Source organism: Portunus trituberculatus, chromosome 41 (genome assembly GCF_017591435.1).
Source record: "Portunus trituberculatus isolate SZX2019 chromosome 41, ASM1759143v1, whole genome shotgun sequence".
NCBI classification, from domain to species: Eukaryota; Metazoa; Arthropoda; class Malacostraca; order Decapoda; family Portunidae; genus Portunus; species Portunus trituberculatus.
The window spans coordinates 20,645,941-20,670,923 of NC_059295.1; the positions used below are offsets into that span (position 1 = coordinate 20,645,941).

The window sequence follows — 24,983 nt, forward strand, 5'->3', positions numbered from 1 at the left end:
TTGGAAATCAGTTGAAAATCTTGCATTATTGAAGTATTGAGAGTATTTTTAATCTTTGTCACCTGTCAAAAATTTTGAAGGTTTAACAAATGTATTTTACAGTCTTGTGGAGCTTCACCAATTGAGCCAATTACAGGTGGAAGTGTTGATTAGGATTGCTTAATCTAATCAATCCTCATGCATTTAATACTGTCATCATGTTATATATCAGGCTGGCAATCCCAAATATGGTTGCCTAAACAAAGCATCACACATTTATACACACAACTCACACTCTTCCCCCTTGTCAGTGCCACACATCGCTTCTCTAATCAGTAAATTGAATCTTTTCTTTCTGATTGCAGTCAGTACGATGGAGGGCCACTGCTGCTGCTGCCAACTACCAACAAACACTCCTCAATGTGCCGGCCACACGAGTCACAGTGCTGGACAATGGCCTGCGAGTGGCCACTGAGGACTCTGGCTCACCCACTGCCACAGTTGGCCTCTGGATTGACACAGGATCTCGCTTTGAGACTGATGCCAACAATGGAGTGGCCCACTTCCTGGAGCACATGGCCTTCAAGGTAAGGGGGGATCATGGCTGCCTTTAGGTTGATGGGTATGTGGCGGAACAGAACCATGTCATTGTTTGGGAGGTTTTAGGAATTCCAAGGATCATAATATGATTCAAAACTAACACAATAATAATTTATTATTGTGTTAGTTTTGAATATTGTTGGAGTTGTTACTTTTAAAGTATGTTGTCAGTCTGGGATTTTGCATGTTCCTTATCTCCAGCTGTAAGGAGCTTGTGTCCTTTCACTGAATGGACCTGTTTTGACATTCTGAGTATGTGATACCCCAAATGAATTATGGTTATTCATGTTGTCTACAAGGATTAGTTTTCCATTAAACTTATGTCAAATGCTAATTTGTATAGAATTTATTAGATATAAGTATTCTTCCATTGTACTTAAATCTGCCACATATAGTGTAGTTCATGTTAATTTCCCCCAATTATATTCCAGATATCCTTCACTTATAACTTATTGTGTTGCATGTTTTAGGGAACCTCCAAACGCTCTCAGACTGACTTGGAGCTGGAGGTGGAGAACATTGGAGCACATCTCAATGCTTACACTTCCAGGGAACAGACTGTTTTCTATGCCAAGTGCTTCTCTCAGGACATCCCAAGGGCTGTGGAGATTCTCTCAGACATCATTCAGAACAGCAAGTTTGGGGAGGTGAGGAGAGAGTGAGAACACCTCTTTTACAGCCAGTGGCTATGCTGATATTTCATTTACTTTGAGCATTTGATTATCTGAGATATACTAAACAAATCCATAATCACATCTTTCATTTAGACCTCATAAGATTTTTGGCAGATTTTAGGAGATGACATTTTGTATCAAAAGAAAAAGCTGCATCTATTTAGTGTCTTGCCATCTCTTCTAGTCCGAAATTGAGCGAGAACGTGGAGTGATCCTCCGTGAGATGCAGGAAGTGGAAAGCAATCTGCAGGAGGTGGTGTTTGACCACTTGCATGCAGTTGCCTTCCAGGGAACACCATTGGGTCGCACTATCCTGGGCCCCACCAAGAACATCAAGTGAGTGAGGTTCCTGACCTGGTTAGATTCAGGAAGTGAGATTGGTCACCTTTGATCAGGAGTGTTGATGTGTAAGGAGCCAAGTTTGCTTCTCAGTTAGCATAATGTAGTATGGTAGATTCTCTCTCTCCAAGAAAAATAGGTTTAATGCACTGCCAAGTATGGTAGATTAACCCAAAAGTGAAAATGAATAATTTAATTGTGATGCTCTTTTCAGGTCCATCAACCGCAAAGACTTAGTAGACTACATCACAACACATTACAAGGCACCACGCATTGTGCTGGCTGGAGCCGGTGGTGTTGACCATGGGTCTCTGGTCAAGTTGGCTGACCAGCACTTCAAGGGTCTTGGCATTGACTACGAGGGACAGACACCAGAAGTGGCTCCTTGCCGCTTCACTGGTGAGGAGTTCATAACTATTTTAATTGCTTGCTATGTGTACTTGTGCTTTTATGAATGGATAGGATCAACATGAGTGACTGGTTTCTTGTTTGAGTTGGACTGTTTGAAGTACTTGTATTTCAAATATATATTAATGGTGTTGGATTAAGTATTTAGTTATGATTTGAGTTGGTGAAATTATAATTAGTTACTGTTTGCAGGTGATTCTGTAATGGTAACTGGTTTTGGGGAGAGACTGAGACAATTGGTAAACTAGTAGAATCGTGATAGGTGTGTACATATGAAAAATAGAGAATGAGTGTCATGAAAGATCTGATGAACTCTTTCAGTGAGACACTTCAAAATGGAATGGCCTTTCTCTTGGATATTTTTTTTTGGAATGGCATCTAGTACTCATTAACACAAATGCATAGTTCACTTACCTTCAGTTAGTTCACTTGGAAAAATGTGGATTAAGATTTGTTATTTTCAATACACTGAAAACCACCATTGTAATGTTCTAATTTTTTCCTTACAGGTGCAGAGATTCGTGTGCGTGATGACGCCATGCCCCTGGCTCACATTGCCATTGCTGTGGAGGGTGCTGGATGGGCTGATGCTGACAACATCCCTCTCATGATTGCCAACACCATCATTGGCTCCTGGGACCGAACCCATGGTGGCGGTGCGCACAATGCTTCCAACCTTGCACAGGTTAGAAAAAGAAAAAATGTTGGTGCCTTTCTAGATATTGAGAAGTGAAGTGCAACCTCAAAATTACCCAATGCAGTTTATTCAACAAATATTAATGTGAGGATTTTCTTGCAGGCTGCAGTCATTGGAAACCTGTGCCACTCGTTCCAGTCATTCAACACATGCTACAAGGACACTGGCCTCTGGGGAATGTACTTTGTGTGTGAACCACTCAAAATTGATGTATGTACTCCTTAGTTGTAAGATAATTAATGTTTAGTATTATTCATTTTGGCAGAATTATAATCAGTTAAAAGAATTAAATAATCTTGGGTCATTTTTTGTAATCATTGCAGTGTCTATGTTTCCTGTTTCTCTGCATTTGCTTGTTTGGTGATAGTCATATCAACACATTTCCTTCATCCAAGCAGTATTGTATGTTGCTTCAAAAGAATTTCTCAAGTCCTTTCCAGTTTTAAGATCTTCAGTTGTCATGCAATTTATGGAGGAACAATGAGTGAAAATTAATTTATTTATTCCATTGCTATACTTTTTACTGCAAGTTTTCACTGTGAAAATTCATAGCAATTCTTTTCAAATGTTTTCACACTGAGCTGCACATGCAGTAATCAATAAATGGTTTACAAATTTATTGGCATGTATTTGATGTGTGTATTTATGCTGTTATTTATCATACCAAATCTTTTAGTTGTATCAGATTCATTTGTGCATATTTCTATGATGAAATTTTCATCACAATTATCCTCTCAGAAATGTCATTCTCCTTTTCTTCTCCGTTGCAGGACTTCATGTACAATCTGCAGTCTGAGTGGATGCGTCTTTGCACTAACGTGACTGAATTTGAGGTGGAGCGTGCCAAGAATATCCTGCGTACCAATCTTTTGCTGCAGCTTGATGGCACCACACCAGTGTGTGAGGACATTGGCCGGCAGATGCTGTGCTACAACAGGCGTATCCCCCTGCATGAGCTGGATGCTAGGATTGAGGTAAGGAGCATCTTGAATGTAGCAGCTATATAGTTGGGCTAATCACTATGGTTAAGTGCAGTGATAGTGATTCTTATGAATTTGATTCCCTGCCCACTTCCTCCTGCCCTCAGACCTCAATGCAGTGCATATTACATTTTCATACTTAACCACCTGCTACTGCTATGCATCTTAGTGAGGCTTGATAAAACTGTTTAGCATGTGTGGAAAGAGTTCAGGGCACCTATTTCATTAGGAGCTTACCATATCCAGTCAGGTGAAATGTGCATGCAGACAAGTGACACACCTAGAATCATGCTCTGCAAGTCTCTTCTTTGACTTGCTGTCCCTCCATAATCACTGCACATAGAGACATCAAGATTGTATTGTTAGAAATAAGACTAAGTTGAGTACAAGTCTATCTTATTCACTTTATTTTAGGGTGTGTGTGAATACTTAATATTAGAAAAAAAAATAGTACTATAGGATCAGTCCTAGCAGGACAAAAATCATCACCTCCACCAGTCCTTTAAGAATCAAAGCCATTTGTACTTGCTTTTGTGGCAGTCTGTCAGCTCTTTTCTCTTCTCATCTGATTTGACATTGCACTTCATCCTTTTAGGCACACATCTACATCTATCTTCATTCCACCATCCACTCTTCTTATACCACAAATTGTACTCCACACTACATCTTTAAACTTGTCTCTTCCTCCTTGATGGCATAATGTCAATCCTTTACCATCCTTCACATCTTTAATGCATCAGTATTACATCCAGTTCAGCTTACTCTCATCCCTCCTGTACTTCAAACAATTTTTTCAAACTCTCATCCCTTCTGTACTTCAAACATTTTCTTCAAAATCATGAAGGTAATAACCAACCTTGCAATGACATTTTTGTACTAATTCCTACAGGCAGTGACAGCTGATGTGGTTCGAGATACCTGCTACCAGTACATTTATGACAAGTGTCCTGCTGTGGCTGCTGTTGGCCCTTGTGAGGGTCTGCCAGACTATAATCGCATTCGCTCCAGCATGTACTGGCTTAGAGTCTAACTGGATTATCCTGGAATGGTCTGCAGGTCTAGATAATTTTATATTAATTTCAAAATTATGAAATATAGAATTCTGAAAACTTACATGAGTGTCATCATTTATTTTTATTTCTGTTCTTGTCTGTACATTTACTGTATGTAAATATAATAATACTGTATAAAACAAATATATGAATATAATTACAAGTAAAGCATACTCTTTCAATTCCACACATAGCTTTGCTGCTAAGGTAACACTTAGATTTTTGCAAACTAAGTGAACCGTTATCTCATAAGTGTTCTTGTGGATTTAACCTATTGGGTGCCGAACACTTTTTTTAATAGAAAAGTGGACTATAGCTAGAAAATATCATTCATACATTTTTTAACCTTTCTTTAGTAATTTACAGGATTATTCATCACTAAATATATACCTGGCATGTGTGCCTACCAGCTGCTGTAAACACAGCACTGGCACTCTGGGGATTAAGGAAATGGTGAATATAAGCAAGTTACTTTTATAGTGCAAACCTGCCAGCAAATTTTATATTTATATTTTATTGTTAAAGCTATCTGCCACAGATTTTTTATTTTATACTGATCCAAGTTCAAGAAACTGAAAAGTTAATCACTGCCATTAACAGTGTAACCTGTGTGAGCAACAATGGGAAAATACAGCCAATATATAGCCAAGTAAAGGAATGGAGCCAAATGAGATGCTCTTCCTTCTGTCAATATATTTGTGTGCTTTATGATAAAAATTTTTAAATATGTGTATAAACTCAGTGAATGAATGCCATATATATAGGAAGGCTGGCACCTCATTACCTCAGAGCATCTCTCAATATGTAAGAAAGCCTCTGATAAAATATAACATATGCAACAAATAAAAGAAAAAAATACATAAAAACTGGAAATTAGTCAGCCAACTTCTAAGAGTTTTCGTTTACTTTTATAGAAAACTCTAGGAGAATTAGAATTAGCAGGAAAGAAAGTATTACTTTATTATGGTTTCTACTAACACCCATTTTCTCTTGATCTTTGCCTCACTCCACCAGGTACCTGAAGGTCTGGTCACCCCAGGTGATTGTTACTTCTAAACTCCGCACCTCGCGCCTCTTTCGTCTCACACTGACATGACCTGAGAGCAGCTCACCTGTTAGGGAAAAGACAATTGCCACTGTTATGAAGCTGGCTTGCTATAGTTTCACACATTAAATAGTGGCCTCTAAATTGTTAATGAGGAGATATATTTGATAGTTTATGAACTGCAAAAGCTAATAAAATAGCTTAATTTTCATAGATCCTTTCATAAAAAAATATTCTTTTGTTTCACATTTTCAAACTTTCCTCACTCTTGCAGTGCCATGTGAGATCAATGAATTCTTGTGAGTTATGTGTGTGTGTGTTTGTGTGTTATAAGCCATCAAAATGCAGTAACTGCAAAGAACATTATTCAGTCCTTTCTCTTTATGTTCTCTGGTTTCACCTATACAATGTAACAGAGATTAAACAGAAGGAAGTGATACAAAATTAATTGACACAAAGAATTAAAAAGAATAAGGAAGAAAACTGCTCTTCCTGTCATTCTAGATTCAAGCATTAGTTGTTTTGCTATGACTCTCTACCTTTGGTAACAGACTGAGGGTGTGGCAAGTAGAAGATGGTCTGTTTCCAATGTGTTGGAGTAGAATTAGGTCCTGTGGGGAGAGTCACAGGGCACGGGAGATCAAAGTGAGCATCAAAGTACCCAGCAAACCCAGTCATCTGGCCATCCCTCTTGGCCGTGAGGGAAAATTGACAGGAGAATTCTGTATCACTCGGCTGGGCAGTCATGAGATTAAACTCTGCAATTTGGGCTGTTATGGAAAGAGAGAGAGTGAGATGAATCTGAAAGCTAACTTCCAATCATTTATAAATGACTAAAAATGTATAAAATAATAAATACAAACTGAAAAGTAAATCTAAAGATATAAAGAAGTTCAGTCTTGCACACATACAAAAAATATGGCATATACTATACACAATTGTTACACAGATAAATACACATACCTGCACTGGTCAGAACACAATGTTCTTTAACTACATCAGTTGATGCTTCTTTCACCACTTCTCGCCTCAAGCAGCTCATTTTGAATCCATACACATCATCCCAAAAGGTTATCAGCTTCTTATGTGATTCTGAAGGGAAGGCAACACATAAAGCACACATAATAATCTTGCATGTGACAACTCTGAAAGATACAAGCTTGACTAAACCATTCATTTCCATGTAAGGAAGAACGTACCCAGGTCCTCAATGCCCAGTAGGTGGAGGGAACAGCGGTTGGGCATGAGAATACCTCCAGGCATGAGGTGGTGATCCCGGGCATAAAGTACAGAGTCCAGCATGCCCTCAAACAGCAGGAAATATCCCATCCATTCAGATACAATGCAGTGGTATTTGGTGGGGAGCTCAAGGTCCTCCAGTCTTCCCTTGCTGAATGTTATGGCCTTGTCCATTTTGTTCTCCCTGAAGAAATGATGTGACAGTTAACAGAGGTTGCAATGCAAGTATATTTACCTAATTGGGTTTGAGCAGTTTTGAGCCGGGCTCATAGTATACTGTCTCCATGTTTCCATTTATCCAATTTTTCTTGTGTGTGTGTGTGTGTGTGTGTGTGTTATTATCCTCCTAGTAAGAGCTCAGAACTTATGTTATCCAATCTGTAGGGAAAATTTTGAGCTTCTATGCAATTATGAATCCATTATTCTTTTTTTGCTCAAGAATGATAGTAACTTCTCACTAATCAACAAAACCATAGGATACACACATAAATAAGGAAATTTATGAATTGCTGCAAGAAAATTGCTAAAGAAAAGCAACAGAACTGAATGGGGTGCCAGGACTATTTAAAAGGATAGGGTAAAAAGGAAATACAAGTGACATATGGTACTAGAGGAGATGTACTTGAACAAACAAGTAGGAATGTTTGAACATAAGTAATGAAGACTTTTGCCACAACCACCAACTTTGGAGATCTTGCAAGAGAGACCAAAATGTCAGAGAAATATAGAGCAGAGATAGAAGACACAAGCATAATTCCATCAATATGATAAATTCTCCCTTACTCTCAACTCACCTCGCAATTTCCATAGCTTGATATATGACATCTGACATGTCCACTGCTGTCACTGTGGCTCCTGCCTTAGCACTAAAGAGGGATAGGATACCAGTGCCACAGCCCAGGTCTAGCACTCTCTTCCCCTTCAGCAGCTCAGTGTTTCCAAGAATAGCATCTCGATAAGCCTCAGTTCTCACTCGATCCTGCAGTATAAGTTATGATAGGAGCTGACACAAGAATTGGTATGCACAATAAACGGCTACTCCAAATTAAGAGGAACTATCAGAATTTCTCAAACTTTCTGCACCTGTTCTTTGCTTAGTGAATCAGACGTGCACCAAGAAATCAATAAACAAAATTATTTCTATTTGGTTGGAGACTGGAACTCCAAACCTTTAATTTCACACTAGGATGCTAACCACTACACTGACAAGATATCAATTTGATTAATTAATTAGCACAATGCACTCATGATCGTACACATACACCCACCCATCCACCTACAAACACACACACACACCACTCACTGAGAGCATTTCATGGTGAATGTCAAAATGGGCATAGGAGTTGAAGTAACCTTCATCTTCCTCAGGTCTCCTGTCTGCTACAGTCCGCTGCCAACCTTCTTGCTTCTGTAAGCAAGAAATTGAATTAAGTTGTGAGTATGCCTATGAATTTGATATTTGTGAGATATTCAAAATGCTGTTGTGCTCTAGTAAACACAGTAAGCTACAGCAAAAGATGGTGATTCTGAAAGGTCTAATGTTGAAACACCTTCTCATCAGCAAGACAAGCTGCTGCCTGAAGAAGTCGCTGTAGCACCTCCCTCTGTCGTAATACAATGCGTGTTAGTTCTTCTCTGCTTGCACCCTCACAGCTCCTCCCCATGTCCTCTTCCACTTCATCTTGTCTCCCTGGAAGTCCTTCCACATCTGCAAAGTTGTTAAGAAATTAAGAGGGTATGTGAGGCTTGTGGCTTAGAGTACTGCATGCAATAAAGTTGTCCATATGAAAAGGATAACCAAAACAAAACATGTATGGAAGATATAAATGCAGCCATGGATAATAATAATAATAATAATAATAATAATAATAATAATAATAACAGTATTAATGATGATGATGATGATGATGATGATGATGATAATAATAATAATAATAATAATAATAATAAAAAATATTGAGGCACAAAGAAATAATTTAAGATAAGATACAAGTAGTAAATTAAAATAATCAATGCATTTTCTTTAGTTGAAAATAAGGCAATCTTCTACCATCACTTATGTTTTGTAAAATGTTTCAATTTGTTATAAAAATATGCATTTCCTGCATTCCTATTTTCTTTCAATGATCTTAGACTGTCATATTTTGCACCCTTAATCAAAAAAGCTTAATTAAATTCAGTCATCTCCTTTTTAACCTTTCCAAAAAATTCACTCTTGTTTATATTCACCCTTAACATACAACATAACAATATTCATTATTTCATTTCACCAGCAACACAGTACTGCCTGTCCATTCATTCTTACCAATCACATTCATTCTTACCAAACATAAGGAGGAGATCATCTTTTAATACAGGTGTCAGGTGTGTTGCTTCATCCCAGGGAGTGCCCTTAAGGACCATCAGTTCCTCAGGGGAAGGCTTGGTGGCCCTCACATAATTGACCAACTTGATGTAGGCAACCTGGTCCAGTCTGGCATTGCAGACAAACTGCACTAAGTCAAACCCATGTGAGTCAAGCATGTGAGCCAGAAGAGCTGTGCTGTTCTTCTCTGTTGCCTCACAGAAAAGGCAAGTTGCACAGGTTTTCTCCTCCTCCCCTTCCTCCTCCATCTCAAGCCACTCATCATCATCTGAGGACTCTGAGTCAATGTTGGTAGCAGATGTGTTGGTGGCTGGAGGTGTGGAGTGAGCAGCACATCTGGCTTGGGTGGATGAAGGTGTAAGATGATGGACGGGTGTTGGGTCATCTTCCAAAGGTGGCATTTCATCATCACTTTTTGACATTTTACCCTGAGATGTGAAGTTCTGTATAATAAAATTGTGATCAGTACAAGCTGAAATGTACCAAAATATTGTACATGATATAGCACAGAAGGATGGCTGCATGAACTGTGCATTCAAATCTAAAAAATAAAAATAAATAAATAAATGAAAAAAAAAATAAATAAAAAAAATAAAAATAAATAAATAAAAAGTTTAAACAAAGTTCCCACAACAGGCTATTAAGGAAGTTAGAAAACATAGGATTAAATAGAATATAAAATGGAAAGATACTTAAAGGGGAGAAAAATGAGAATAGTGATAAAAGATGCAAAATCCAAATACAGAAAAGATAGTTGATTACTACCTCAAGGATCAATGCTGGAACCAATACTTTTCATGATCTATATAAGGAAAGAGTAATTTCACTGTTGATGTTTTCATTGTGCTTATCACAACTTGAAAAAGTGTCATATTTTGCCCTAAATAAACAGTTAGTACCGTAAATGAAATTAGTAGACTAAGAATAACTCCATGATTAATAAAAAATAAACTGAAAAAAAATTGATCATGGTTTTAGCCTTTGTTAGGTTAGGTTAAGTTTATATTGGGCTTGATTAATGTCCCAGCAGATAGTGTCCGTGGGGGCACAGCCTCTCCAGCTAATATAGGTTAGACTAAAAAAGAAGAAAATAAGGCACTGTCCCCGAGAAGCCGTCCCGCACACTCGCCTCCATTCCTGTCTCCCCCTTCACAGCTCATCCACCCAGCTGATTTGACATCACATATATGAAGCCATGCTATTGGTCAGAGAGAGAGAGAGAGAGAGAATGATAAAGGAAAAACTTGTCTTGCGACGTAAAAGTGATCTCATACACACACAAAATAAAAAAATAAAATAAATAAATGAATAAAGAAATAAAAAAAAAAACTATTAATAAACATAAATGTCTGCTGTCTCACAACGTAAAAGTGATCACACACACACACACACACACACACACACACACACACACACACACACACACACACACACACACCAATACTGTCTGCTGTCACTGTCAGGCGACAGCAAAGTTCTCTCTCTCTCTCTCTCTCTTCGTTATCATATTCTCTCTTTGATGATGATATTTGTCATGTGAAATAAAATGAGAAATATATGGTGCATAATTTTGTTTTTACGCAGGGGTTCCTTGAGACATAATTTATTTTACGTGTTACGCAAGGGTAAAAAGGTTGAGAAACGCTGCCTTATTCATTACCATATCTCTCTCTCTCTCTCTCTCTCTCTCTCTCTCTCTCTCTCTCTTTATTCATTATCATATTCTCTCCCCTTATTTGTGATCATATTCTCTCTCTCTCTCTCTCTCTCTCTCTTATTAGTGATCATATTCTCTCTCTCTTATTAGTGATCATATTCTCTCTCTCTGACCAATAGCGTGGCTTCATATATTTGAAGTCAAATCAGCTGGGTGGAGGAGCTGCGAAGTGGGAGCCGGGAATGGAGGCGAGCGCACGGGACGGCTTCTCTGGGACATTGCCGAAAAAAATAATCGTACAAGACCAATTTCCTGTAGACTTTTATATATCCCATATTTCACTGACCTCTCGTCTCCCACCCAATACATTCGATTCCCCACATGCCCTAAAGCTTGTTTGGGGTGGGGAAAACCATGCCGTCATTATTAGTGTTAAATTACTAATTTGCATAATATTCTTGCTGATCTGTATATCTGCAAACTGCGACTTCCTGCCACTCTTAACCAGTTGGGGTGGCCGGGCCACTCCATGCATCGATTATTTTGATCAATACGCAAAGCTAAGGAAACCATTCATTTGTAAAGAACACCACGTAATATACATTAAATAAAATGGTTTCAAAACGATTTGGTGCATCTCTATTAAACATAAGAATGAAGTTAGAAGCACAAATAATCACAAAAGGAGGAGGAACAACTCACCTTCTGCTTTGACACGTGGGTTTGTTTACATGCTCGTGAGTTGAGCTGTGACTTGTGTGTCGGAAGTGTAGCCTTTTAAAACAGCCCTGCAACCATGTTGTTGCTCTGAACTCGCTGCCATCCTTCAAATCAGCCCTTCACAGTCATTTAGGCGACATTCTGTACGACTTTGTGGAGTAATATGCATACACACATGTGCTGCTGTTTGCTGCATAATAATATATCCTGCATTTCTGAACAGTTTCAATGGGTACACATTCCAGTCCACTCACAGTTTGTTACAATCATCCAGTAATCTACATCTAAAGTTGACTGGCATACCCATTTTCCTAACTACCTTTTTCCTACTCTTCGTTGTATTTTTCTGGTATGAGAGCTAAGGGTGGCTAACCAGGTGAGTAAACCAAGTGAGTAACCACGATCCATCGAGCTTTCCTTCTCATTCTCTATTTTTTTTTTTTTTTCTTCCACATATCCTTTTCTTTTCTTCTTTTCTTCTTTTCTGAGTTGAATTGTTTTCACCTTAAAAAAGTGGTGTGTTAAAATTTGTGAAAGAGTATATGGTTTTGTTGAATATGATGTATGGTAAGATATGTGATCGCATGAAATAAGTATACATCCTAAATTAGATTAAAAGCAGGACAGAATAGAGCAGCAAGGATAGCACTAAATGTAAATGCATTACCTACGGTATATACCTGTTAAACCTTTAAGAGGTGATATGGCGTGGAGTACATTCTTAAAAAGGTACAGAAAGAGTTTGATCAAGTGAAGGAGTGTGAAATGTGTATGTAGCTACTAGTTGTGAGTAGACTGTGATCGAGTAGCAGCAGATGAGGGGAAAGTGTGAAAAAAGTTACAGATTATCAAAGTGTGCCAGATGTGTGACATGGAAAAGAGACGGTGGAACATGTTGGCAAGGTATGACCGTATGGAAGAGATGTGGGTTTTATCTAAGAATTGGGGTAAATCGAATGAAAGAATGGGGACTTAGGAAGGGAATAGATTGTGCTGCTGATAATGGGATTGTGTAGAGAAATGCATGAGAGGAGGCAATAAATAATATTCTGGAAAGAATGCGGGTTGCTGGATATAGTGCTGCTGTTTGTTTTTATGTATTAATTTTCCCTCCTTATACGAGTACCAGTTTCAAAGGCCAGTTTATGAGACTTGGGACCTTATAATCATCAAGAACAAAGTTAAAAGTAAGATCGAGATCACCACGTTGTTTACCTCAGAGCAAGATCGGACCTCACGACATTCAGGGTCAGCAGTGATCATCTGTGTCCGTCCCCAATAATAAAAGCACGGGGCGGCTGCTTCACGTGTTGACGTATCCCTGGGCATCACCAGGACTCGCAGATTACAATCTCACCTCATGAAGAAAGAAGAATTCAGTAGAAGTCCACATAATTTTTAATACCACAGTATTTGACAGTAAGTTTCATATTCTCAGAAACAGTAACATGTATAATTGTATTTTTATTTCAAAATACATCAAAACTGCTGTAGCGTTTAACGCATTTACTAATGCACTGGTAACTTGAACAAAAAGCTAAAATAATGAAGATGAGATATTAAATGTCTTTTTGTGGAAAAATATGTTGCTAGTTGGTGGTTGTTTTTAATGAGGCTCTATAGTGTATGGGTGTGTGTATATATATATATATATATATATATATATATATATATATATATATATATATATATATATATATATATATATATATATATATATATATATATATATATATATATATATATAAGTAAAAATCTTCCTTGCAGTTTGTATTGTTGGTTAACAATGCCGTTAACACCCATATTGAGGAAGGCATCGATTATGTCACCAGTGACTAACAAGAAGGTGCTCTTCTGCATGCGGGAAACGGCGCGCTCCCTTATTTTCAAGTTCCAAGACACACGAGATCCTTCAGTTTTTGCTAGTACTTTTGAGATTTTGGCAACATCTGCTTCTGAGGATGAGAAGATATCATGGTTGTCTCAAATGACAGAATGTGTGCCATTATTAGACCAGAAAGTTGATATGTTGGTTCTAGAATTTTTGGTAAGTAACAAAAGTTACATGTTATTCTACAAATATGTTAATGAACAGTTTAAATGGTTTTGGTTGTACAGTAATCCTTTTGGAGAAGTGGTTGCCAGCCATAAAATTTACACAGACATGTATTACCAGTTGTGAATTTCCATCTGACTTGTATAGAGAAATTCTAGTTTGTTGAATGATGGTTTTATTTTCCAGAAAATTCCATGGTATAAACTTGAGAAGCCATCCATAGCTGCTGATAGTTTTATCATCAATCTTGTCACAGCCCACAATTACTATACCTACAGTGTTTTGAAACAGCTTTTCACCATGATAGCAGGTAATAAACTGTTTATGTAATGATATGTTACCTCATATTTAATATTACACGAAGAAATACCCAGTTACCAAAATGTTTGTTTATTATATGTATATAAGTTCAGGTCTAGTGGTGTAGTAAAGTTGCAGTGTTTTGAGCTAGCTAGTAGATATATAATTGTGGTGGTGGTGAGCAAGCTGATTGTAGTCAGGAGGAGAATGTCTAAGTAAAGTACTAAACACTGTGTGATAGTAAATATAAAGAGATTTACTTATGATTTAGTACTATCATTTAATTTTCTTTGAACAATAGGCTACAATGTTTCCATGTTGCCTAGCATAAATAAAAGTTTCTTTTACTGTATCATCAACACACAAGCACTTACTTATTGTAAGGTATAGAGATTGGACACAACCTGAGGTGCCAAACATCATTTCAAGACATATGGAGACAAAATAATGGCCACCAAGTTTAAAAATACCCTTCACATCATTTGATTTAAGTCACAGTCACATGCTGTCATCACATGATGTATATCACAGTTTATGAGTTAAGTGATGTCTGCTGGCCAAAAATTAGTCTATAGACAGGTTGTCTTCCTGGTAACCAAGAATTTTGACATATTAAGTAAAATTTTTGACTTGCCAAATCTACTGTAGACAAGTTGGAGACGTAGAAAGACTAGTGAAAATGTTAAAGACAGTCCATATCTTATTGAATTTGTCATTGTCAAAACAAGCAAGATTGAGTCCGAGTTAATGATGAATGTTATGAATATATAGGTCTTCCATTACCAGGTATTGATGATGAAGAAAATGAGACAACAGAAATGCTGAATGCAAGTCAGGAATCATATTGCTGGAGACTTGTGGGATCAATTTGTGCCATCCATAAGCAAGTCCCTATGTAAGTATATTTTTGTTTTAACACACATTTACTTGAGACCTTTTTCATATGTGTTGCTTCGCATACACATAGATGATGCATATAATGAAAATGCATAAATTCATTTACTTTGTTGAACAATGCTTCTTGAATTATTTACTTTGCATATACTCCAATTTTCTTAAAGATGAAAAATGTATTCCATGTTCTTACAATCACATCTAGCAATGATTATCTACCTTTGTTTATTTGGTATAAACACACAACCACACCATCAAAGGGCTTGTAATAGAATTAGATATGTATGCAATATAGTAAAAAAAAAAAAAAGCAAATCCATATAGTAAAAAATAGCAAAGTGTTTTTGCTTGCCATGTGTAATAATATGTACCCCTTTTCTTGTAAGATCATTTTTGTTCAACATAAGTTTTCATTAAGATTTAGTGATTTTTATTTTAGTGTAAGTTAGTTTCTTTTCCAGAGATGTGTTGTTCATACACTTATTTCTTTTAGGTTGTAGTATATGATTTTCTACTCTTGAATGGAGCCCACACACAGTTAATGATAATAGGGATGGTAATGATAATGAGAGTATTTTATTTATTCATACATTTTACTGGCTGGCAATCTCACATGAGGTAGCCGAGACAAAATATTATGCGGTGATACACACATTTACACTTTCAAACTTGTTGACCCCCCCCCTCCCCACACACACACTACCTAGATGAAGGAATGATGAAGATATTATGTACCTTAATAAGACCCCAGTTAGAATATGCAGCTTGTGTCTGGTCACCGCATATGAAGAAAAATGTGAAGAAGGTGGAAAGGGTACAGAGGCTGGCAACAAGGATGGTACCAGGACTCAGGGAGTTAGACTATGAGGAAAGACTGAGGAAACTGGGGCTGACCACATTAGAAGAGAGAAGAACAAAAGGAGACATGATAACTATGTATAAATTGGTGAACAAGATTGACATATTGGACAGATAGTTGATAAAGGTGACCACAAGTAATCATCTCCGGGACATGGAAAAAAATTAATAAAAGACATCTGTCTAAATGACATGAGAAAATACAGTTTCCCGCATCGTAGTATTGATAAGTGGAATAAACTGAGCAGTGATGTCGTTGACGTGGTGTGTGTCAATCAGATGAAAGAGAGATATGATAGGAGTGGACAAGGAGACAGGACACAGAGAGCTTAGCTCGGGCCCTGTAATACACAAAAATAAGAGATGCCACCAATGATTCTACATACCATAATTAATATTTAAGTTTGTTTATGTACTAAAACAGGAGCCGGGACCATCTGTTGACATTAGCAAGAAAGTGCATGCCATACTTCCGACGCCCCATCCATAACCACGTAGCTTACACCCATAGTCTGCTACTGTTGGCCAGCTACCTGCCTCATCTTAGAGTGGGTCTGCTGGAAGTTATTATTACCAAGTGAGTTGCTGTACCATTCACCTTTATGTGTTTCTCTGTAATGGATGGATTAATTTCCCATTGATTTGGATGGGCTTTCTCCCCAAATGGATTGCAATATAGGTCATGGAATGGATGAAGGACTTAACCTCAGGTATCACTGTACTAGGAAGTTGATCTATGTAAATTGGACTTTTAAATAGCACAGACATGTTGTCTTAATTTTTATTCTCACTTCCATTAATGCACTTCCAATCAATGATGTACTTTTTTTTTTTTGGGAACCTGGAGATGACCAAATAAAAATAAATATGACTATCCACCAGAGAGTCAACTTAAATGCTTATGTTCATGAATAGAGTTTGATTTTACCTGTGTTACTATTTAGAAGGAATTGTTTTAGAAAAGTATGTATATTATGTAGGTAAGCTCATTGTTTTTATATGTATATAGAATGACATGGTAGGCATATTTTGATATTGCTCTTATATGTGAAAAAGGGACATGTCTGGTGCTCTCTCTTAGTGACAATTGCTAATTTACCAAATGCTTCACTCTTATACACTGGCTCTTTACAAAATCAGTTGCAGATAAATCAATGTGCATGTATCAGGAAAAATGGAAAAATCATCATTTTGTTGAGGAATCTATAATTTTTTTCCATCCATTTTTATTTTTTTCTCTACAGCATGATAACTATTGATGTGCATACTCCTCGTTCTGAGCTGATGAAGGAGCTTGAGGATGATGATAGTGATGAGGAAGAAGTGTTTAATATGGTAAGTATATAACAATTATATGTTGAGCAAAAGTAATTAGATGATATATAAGAAGGAAAACCTCATTGCCTACAGTTAATACTAGCAAAAATTTAAGAGCTCACAACTCTTTCAGCTACTCCAGCTTATTGCCATGAATTTAACTAAACATGAATTTCCTACCAAAATTTGGTTTTGCTATTTATGCAAATATGTATACAGTTTTGTGCTTTGTCAAAGATAGGGCTCTTGCCAGGTTTTGAGTGGGACCTTTTCCTTCATCCCTGAATCATGTATTACTCATATATTATTCCCATGCCATGAATGGAATTGTGGCTACCATATGATTTTGATTCTTGGATTTTCCCATAGAGCTTGTTATAACAGCCTGGGAATGCAGGATGTTGCACTGCTCTTGCCAAGTTAAGTTAGGTAACACACCAGTCATAATGGCATCCTTGAGTGTGGTGGTGCCAGTAAGAGACAGCGAGTGCCTCTAGTCCATTTCTGTCCATTGTTCTGTGTTTGGTGTATTGTCTCCTACCATTAAAAGATATTGGGATTCATAGTTCTTTTAAGAGCTTTAGACCCAAAGGATTATAGTTACTCTGCGGTGCAGTAATGTCTACTTTCTCACTGGCCATTGCCATTCATGGATGTTATTGATCTGCCTTTCAGGAGGCTGTACATGGTACTGTTCAGCAGAAGATAATATTCTGTGAGCATAGGTGAGATTATTATGTTAAGACAGCAGTAGCTCATAGAATATTACAATTGTCAAAGCCATTTTTTCCTAGAACATGGCTTACAATTCTTTCTTAGTAGGAGACCAGAAGGGCCCTTTGCAGGTGATGGTGGACTCCACACTAGACTGCTTAAGAGGCAGTTTAGGAGGCTGACCGAGATAGTGGTAGCAGTGAGGGGGCTAAACCTGGTGTTGCAACAATATGTTTAATAACTACATGAGGCCAAAAGGACCCTGTAAAGGTGATTTTGAGCACTGCGCTAGACTACATAGGGAAGGCAGCCAAGTTAAAGGCAGCTATGGGAGAGGTGGAATCTGGTTGTGGCAGTTTCTTAGAAAATATATAAAAAAAAAAAAGGTGGATGCATTGTCTGAAAATTGATAAAGTTAAAATGATTTTTTTATTTGTTCCCAGGAGGTTGATGATGGTGATAAGAAGACTGAAGCAACAAGAAATGAAATTAAAGAAGATCCTACCTGTATGAGCCATAGAGATGGAAACACTCTGGATGTACTGATGGATATGATGTTTCATTATATTCATGATATTTGCCACGGCATCAGAAGAACTATGCACCTAAAACAAAATATCAATTCTGAAAATACTGTTGAACACAGAAAAAATAAAGAAATGTGTCGCGCTAAAAGTGAACATGTGTGTTCTCCAAAAAGCATCAAATATGCTGAACAAGAAAATCAGAGAACAGTTGGATGTGAGTGTGGTGGAACAGAACATGATATAGAAGCTCTGAAAAGCCTCTTTTCAGATCTCAAGGAAGTGTTTTCTCGCATAATTCTAACCACACATGCATCGTCACATACTCAGTTTCTTCTGTTTTACCTCTTTGCACTACGGCCTGGACTTGCCACTCACTTTCTAGAGTATTTAAGAATTAAGAAATTTGAAAATCCAAATTGTTTTAGAGATGAAAGGCGGAATGCCATGGCTTATATAGGAAGTTTGTTGGCACGTGGCAAGTTCATTCCCTTTAGTCATGTCCACTCCTGCTTGGAGGTCATATGTGGGTGGTGCTACCGTTATCTCGACAAGCAGGTGAGTAAAAGCTACATTATTCATTATAACCTTACACTCATCAGTAGTAATTAACATTGTTGTTATTACATAACATAACATAAATAATAGGATAACAAAGGGCCACCAGGGTCCATCTAGGTTATCCTGTATCAGTCACACAGCGAGCTTTAAGAGGATTTAAGTGAAAGCAGTCATATCAGAGCTTCATATATCATGTAGGATCTGTAAATGCTTAAGTGATTCTTAAACATACATACTGAAGGGTAGGATATTCAGAAAAATCTATAGCAATGGAAATGAAAGCAAGGGAAGTCATTGAACATGCAGACCTAACATTCTGCTTTGGATTGAGTATGGATATAGATAAGATAATAGAAAATGGAAGGAATTGCTGTCAAAATGTTTCCTGACATTTGTGTTTTGGTGAGAAAAAGAAGTTGGAGGCTAGTTCATAGTACCTATCTACCTATACTACTGTGCATGAGACCTCTCAGGCAGCAATTACTAGTTTGGCAGGTTTCTAATGCATTTTATCTTTACACCTCAATCTGAAGGGAAGAAATGCTCATGGAAACAATGTGCAAAGAGTTTTCAGGTATTTTTCCATCCTGGGTACAGAAATTAGGTGCATGTTATTGCATAGGATTCAATTTATTCATAAAAAATATATTCACATAAGTAGTAATGGCAAATAAACAAACATAATGATGGTAATTACTTTATTGATACATTTGCAACTGTTTAAAATGCAAACTGATATCTTATATTTACACAAAGATCTTAAACCATGGTGCCTATTATGATTTTTCTATGCAGTTATCAGGAAAGCTAAATTCTTAAATGTTCTTTTTATTTATTGCAGGAAACGGTACAAACCACAAATTATGAGGACATGCAGCTCCACTCACCCTTCTACTTTGCTTGTCGGACAGTATTCTATGTATTCACCTTCAGATACAAGGAATATACTGAAAATCCAAAAAGTAAGAATTTGTTCTTCTTGGTATACGATTATTGGTATATAATTAACATAGATGTTCCTCACTCATCTTATTACCTATCAATGATCTTCAAAACCAAACATCTATCCTCACAAATCTTACACTGATGATACTAGCCTGCACTTTTCCAAGTCTTCACAGACGTTCAACCCTTCAGGAAGTAAATAAATCATGCACGGATGTCACAATGCCTTACTTCAGATCTCTCTAAAATTTCTGATTGGGACAGAGCAAACTATCAACTCAGCACAACCTTCCAGACAAATACCCCTCTTCTTCAATGACACTCAACTATCTCTCTTGTACACTGAACATCCTTGGTCTGTCTTTTACTTAGAATATAAACTAGAAACTTGACATTTCATATTTAGCTAAAACAACTTCTATGAAGTTAGGTATTGAGTCATTTCTACCAGTTTTTCTCACCCTTCCTCAGCTGCTAACTCTGTACAGGGGCCTTATCTGTCCATGTGTGGAGTATACTTCACATGTATTGGAGTGTTCTACCCATACCACTCTTTTTGTCTTATCAAACTCCTCTCCTGTAACTGACTATCTTCAACCTTTGAATTTTAGAACATTTTCTGGTTGGTACAGTACAAGTATGCACATTTGCCATTATGTGGTTGGGCACTTAATGCTCAATCAGTCTTGTCTTTTCATTGTTGTCAGATGTTAGTTTTCCTATTGGGAGGAGGGGAAGGCTGAGGCTGCAGGTCTTTCTTCTGATGTAGCCACTGCCAAGGCAGACTCAGACCTCACGGTGGTGAAGAGAGCCTTTGGCTATCTGTCATGAATGTGATGTGCAGTTGCTGTGTTTGCTCTTTCCATTTGTTTTCTCATTCATTAGTAATCTTTAACCTTTTTTTTATATTATATTATATTTTTCAAGATATTTTGCCTTTAACTGACAAGTGGCATCTGAATATTCCTTGATGATCTTGATAGAATTTTCATACTTGAGGTGAATTAGCAGTTGCATGTCATATCTTGAAAATCATTAGCCTGTCATAGATAAGATTATCAGAATTTCCTCAGAGGAGCACTTTTATGAAGGGGCTAATATTGTTTGTTACATTTTATGTACATTGTGCTGATGATTTATGAACTAGACATAAATTATGTAGTTGGCATTTACTACATATATAGTATTCATTGACAGAGCTTGCCTTGGCACAAAGCCTCAACCTGGAACGACTTGTGCTGAGTACACTCAATCCCTTGAGGCTGTGCGCTCCCCCTATTGTGAGTAATTTTGCTGCAGTGACACGCCGCTTCCAATTAGCTTATTGTTATACCATCATGGAAAATAACAAACGATTACAAATTCCATCATCATGCATCAATGAGAAGACTTTGGGCAGCACATCCCTAGACATGTTCTTCCCATTTGATCCTTATCTACTAGTAAGGTATGTATAAACCAAGAAACTAGAGAAAAGTAAAAGTGTAAAATTTTAAAATACTTCATGAAATGGTATTTACTTAACCAGGAAATAAACTTGAAATTAAATGCTCAAGATCATATTTTAGTTAGATCATAGTAACAAATGAAGGATGAAGATCCATTCTTTTCAGGGAAATATGCATACATGTCACTATGTAACTTTATATATATACCTATACCTATATGTATATATATATATATATATATATATATATATATATATATATATATATATATATATATATATATATATATATATATATATATATATAATGTGATCCTATGGCTTTCTTATTGAGTCTTGGTCATCCTCTTAGAGGTTTTGGTAAAACTTTCATTATTGTCTTTGAGATACCAAAAGTTTTGATAGAGTCAGGCACAAAAAACTTTTCCAAACTACCCTCCCACAGCTTCTATCCTTTGCAAGTTCATCTCAGGTTTACTTTCTGTCTTTGCTCTTGTGATAGGGAATCATTGTTTTAATTCTGTTAACATTGGTTTTCCTCATGGTACTAAGCTATCACCTACAGTAAAACCCCGCACTTGCCGAATCTTGGCTTGGCGAAATTCACTTTTGGCGGTAGGGTGGCCACGGACCACTGAGTGCACGATTGGCGATTTGAATTCAAACTTGGCAGTCCCCTGGCAGCCGCACCGTGAACCATGCGGCTCCCTGGTGACGTCAAACCTCTCTCTAAACACATCAGAACGCATCTTATTCTGTATCATTCTGTCTTATTAGCTTTATTTATTGTTTATTGGTCTGTTTTGTACATGTGTTGTAATATATGAAGGCAAAAGTTTTATTTCAGCTTCAAAGATGGTATTTTAGGGGGTCAAAAGAGGGACTTTGGCAATGACCAAAGACTGATTGAGGCATTTTTTAGGCAATTTATATGGTATAAAGAACTCGTGCTTGGTGAAATTCGCATTTGGTGGTAGTTTCACTAGACTAATTAATTCTGTTCACTCTTTCAGTTATTCATCAATGATCTTCTAAACCAAGCTTCTTGTTTTAACCATCCCTATGCTGATATTGGCCTACACTTTTCATGTATTTTCGTAGATGACCATCTCTGCAGAAGATAAACATTTCAGAGAGGGAAGTCACAGAATGCTTGACATCTGACCTCTCTAATATTTATTATTACGGCAAAGCAAACTTGATATTGTTCATTGCTTTTAAGCATGTTCAGGGACTGGTATATCAGTGAACTTTTTTTTTTTCATAAACATCATAAAACAGGAAACAGTCTGGCAAACTTCTTCACATACTTATATAATTACAATCATAAAACTGGAAGCAAGATTGGCTCTCTCTCTCTCTCTCTCTCTCTCTCTCTCTCTCTCTCTCTCTCTCTCTCTCTCTCTCTCTCTCTCTCTCTCTCTCTCTCTCTCTCTCTCTCTCTCTCTCTCTCATTAATAGTGAAACCAATGATAATGATGAGATTCTTATCTTTATTGTGACTAAATACAGTATTGATAGTGTTGTTGGAATTGTTTCAGATCCAGAGAATATGTTACCAACCACTACCGAGAGTTTGATGGGTTGCCAGAGGAAATAGTGGAAGAAGAAGATTCAGTTAAAGAAGAAGAAGTATTAGATATGATAGTTTCCCCAAAATCGCTGGACTTTACATACAGCCTCTCACCAGGTTACCAGAAATGGTAGAACTATAGTAATGTGTGGACTCTGTATTATTTATATCTTGTTGCCCTTCATCTACTTATATGTAGATGAAAATCTCTGTTAACAGCACTCTAGAAATACTCTGTACAGTATTATTGGATTCTTTGTGGTAAAGTGTGAATTTACACCATTTCTGCTATATTCTTCTCATGACCTTAAAAAAAAAAAAAATATATATATATATATATATATATATATATATATATATATATATATATATATATATATATATATATATATATATATATATATATATATATATATATATATATATATATATATATATATATATATATATATATATATATATATATATATATATATATATATATATATATATATATATATATATATATATATATATATATATATATATATATATATATATATATATATATATATATATATATATATATATATATATATATATATATATATATATATATATATATATATATATATATATATATATATATATATATATATATATATATATATATATATATATATATATATATATATATATATATATATATATATATATATATATATATATATATATATATATATATATATATATATATATATATATATATGTGTGTGTGTGTGTGTGTGTGTGTGTGTGTGTGTGTGTGTGTGGGATGTGAGAAATATATTCAAAGATTGCTGAACATTGGATGAAGAAAAGTAGGTTGTATCATATGGACACTTGTGAATGAGACTAGATCAATTAAATAATGCAGGTAGAAAATTGCTTTAGTTTGACCATGTAGAAAGTATAGCTGATATTGGGTGAACATAGTGAGCTAAATATTTCAAATGAAGTGAAAGATATAGTGCCAGCAGATAAATGAAAAGATGTGTAGGTACTTGTCTATTTTTTACACTATATTGCCCATTGTTGTATGTCAATTTGAAACTCTTTGATACAGGATTTGAATTACATACATAATTCAAGAAATAAGAAAACTTTAAAAGATCTGTCTATTATTTAAACTTGCCCCTCCTATAGGCCTGTGTATATAAATTAGTGATGAAAATTGTGAAAATATGTTGTATAAATTATATTATCCTACTTGCAACTGTAATAAATTTTTTGATAGAAAATAATAGTTATCTTTTATTGCACTAGAGATATCACAAATAAATGTCCACAAAAATCATTTTGACAGGCTTGGATAAGGTTGTTATGCAGTGCAACACTAGACAGATGAATAATTTTCAATCTTCAACACAACTGGGCAAGTATTTAGACAGTGCTTTGTGACCTATTGCCATCTTATTGTAATCGACTTTGAAATATGTAGTACATAGCAATAATACTGCTTTTATTGTTCACCTACTATATCTTTATGAAATTGAATTTGTAGGAAATATGATATGAATGATTAGCTTAACCCCTTCAGTACTAGGATGATTTTTTTCACCAAGAATTTGGGGTATGACTGGACGATTTTATTTAGATTAAGAAGGGTATATACAGGTCAGAAGATTAATGGCCAGAGTATTAATTTTTTTTTGTACTCACGGTCGCCTGCTGGTCACCTAGGCAAGCCTTCCCTATTACTATTTACTAAATTTGATCCCCACATAAGTATCTGTATAAAATCACGAAATAGTAAGCAGAATGAACATGAAAACGCAACATGGTACTGAAAGGGTTAACCCATAGCTAGATTAAAATAGACGGGACCAACAGCTTAAATAACAACACTATACGTTTGGGAAGGGACAAAAGAGAACAGTAATTTCTCTCACCTATGGACACACACTAATAATTTTGCCTTGAAAGTGCGAGATCAGGAGATACGGTGCTAGCTAGTTCGTAACTTTGTATGCATATACACGTACAACTCACCAAAATCATTAATGGCACTCTGCTGCTCA

The 24,983-nt window shown here is 36.3% G+C and overlaps 3 protein-coding genes across 4 annotated transcripts in view; 2 read left to right on the forward strand and 1 right to left on the reverse strand.

Moving 5' to 3' along the window:
• Positions 1-4,897, forward strand: part of LOC123516645 (mitochondrial-processing peptidase subunit beta-like) — an 11,185-nt gene extending 6,288 nt beyond the window's left edge. Inside the window, exons 2-9 of the mRNA XM_045276246.1 lie at positions 345-566; positions 1,050-1,226; positions 1,438-1,589; positions 1,807-1,991; positions 2,510-2,685; positions 2,800-2,907; positions 3,468-3,671; positions 4,567-4,897. Of these exons, the coding sequence (XP_045132181.1) occupies positions 345-566; positions 1,050-1,226; positions 1,438-1,589; positions 1,807-1,991; positions 2,510-2,685; positions 2,800-2,907; positions 3,468-3,671; positions 4,567-4,707 (1,365 nt within the window). The 3' untranslated portion in view covers positions 4,708-4,897. The remainder of the gene's footprint in view (positions 1-344; positions 567-1,049; positions 1,227-1,437; positions 1,590-1,806; positions 1,992-2,509; positions 2,686-2,799; positions 2,908-3,467; positions 3,672-4,566) is intronic.
• Positions 4,898-5,672: 775 nt separating this feature from the next.
• LOC123516644 (protein arginine N-methyltransferase 1-like) lies at positions 5,673-12,065 on the reverse strand. Of its 2 annotated transcripts, none has more exons than XM_045276244.1 (9): positions 11,738-12,065; positions 9,338-9,806; positions 8,564-8,721; positions 8,317-8,421; positions 7,808-7,992; positions 6,974-7,197; positions 6,738-6,866; positions 6,314-6,544; positions 5,673-5,841 (listed from the first exon to the last, which is right to left on the reverse strand). In XM_045276244.1, exons 2-9 carry the CDS (start codon positions 9,798-9,800, stop codon positions 5,732-5,734), a joined length of 1,605 nt encoding a protein of 534 aa, XP_045132179.1. In that variant the 5' UTR covers positions 9,801-9,806; positions 11,738-12,065; the 3' UTR covers positions 5,673-5,731. The 2 variants fall into 2 exon arrangements, with proteins under 2 accessions (XP_045132179.1, XP_045132178.1); XM_045276243.1 differs by having other exon boundaries at positions 9,338-9,821; positions 11,738-12,064.
• Positions 12,066-12,975: 910 nt separating this feature from the next.
• Positions 12,976-23,252, forward strand: LOC123516643 (RNA polymerase I-specific transcription initiation factor RRN3-like). Its single transcript, XM_045276242.1, has 10 exons — positions 12,976-13,174; positions 13,523-13,802; positions 13,998-14,121; positions 14,898-15,006; positions 16,288-16,440; positions 17,108-17,198; positions 18,338-18,976; positions 19,821-19,941; positions 21,122-21,371; positions 22,913-23,252. The coding sequence occupies exons 2-10, from the start codon at positions 13,542-13,544 to the stop codon at positions 23,076-23,078; spliced, it is 1,914 nt and encodes a 637-aa protein (XP_045132177.1). The 5' UTR covers positions 12,976-13,174; positions 13,523-13,541; the 3' UTR covers positions 23,079-23,252.
• The last annotated feature ends 1,731 nt before the right edge of the window (positions 23,253-24,983 follow it).

Coding starts and splice junctions, on each gene's coding strand:
- LOC123516644 (XM_045276244.1), bottom strand. CDS start 9,800: ATGTCAAAAAGTGATGATGAAATGCCACCTTTGGAAGATGACCCAACA. Junction 7,198..7,807: donor CAAGCTATGGAAATTGCGAG/GTGAGTTGAGAG, acceptor TCATTTCTTCAG/GGAGAACAAAATGGACAAGG. Junction 5,842..6,313: donor CCCTCAGTCTGTTACCAAAG/GTAGAGAGTCAT, acceptor TTTCCCTAACAG/GTGAGCTGCTCTCAGGTCAT.
- LOC123516643 (XM_045276242.1), top strand. CDS start 13,542: ATGCCGTTAACACCCATATTGAGGAAGGCATCGATTATGTCACCAGTG. Junction 15,007..16,287: donor ATCCATAAGCAAGTCCCTAT/GTAAGTATATTT, acceptor GTACTAAAACAG/GAGCCGGGACCATCTGTTGA. Junction 17,199..18,337: donor AGGAAGAAGTGTTTAATATG/GTAAGTATATAA, acceptor ATTTGTTCCCAG/GAGGTTGATGATGGTGATAA.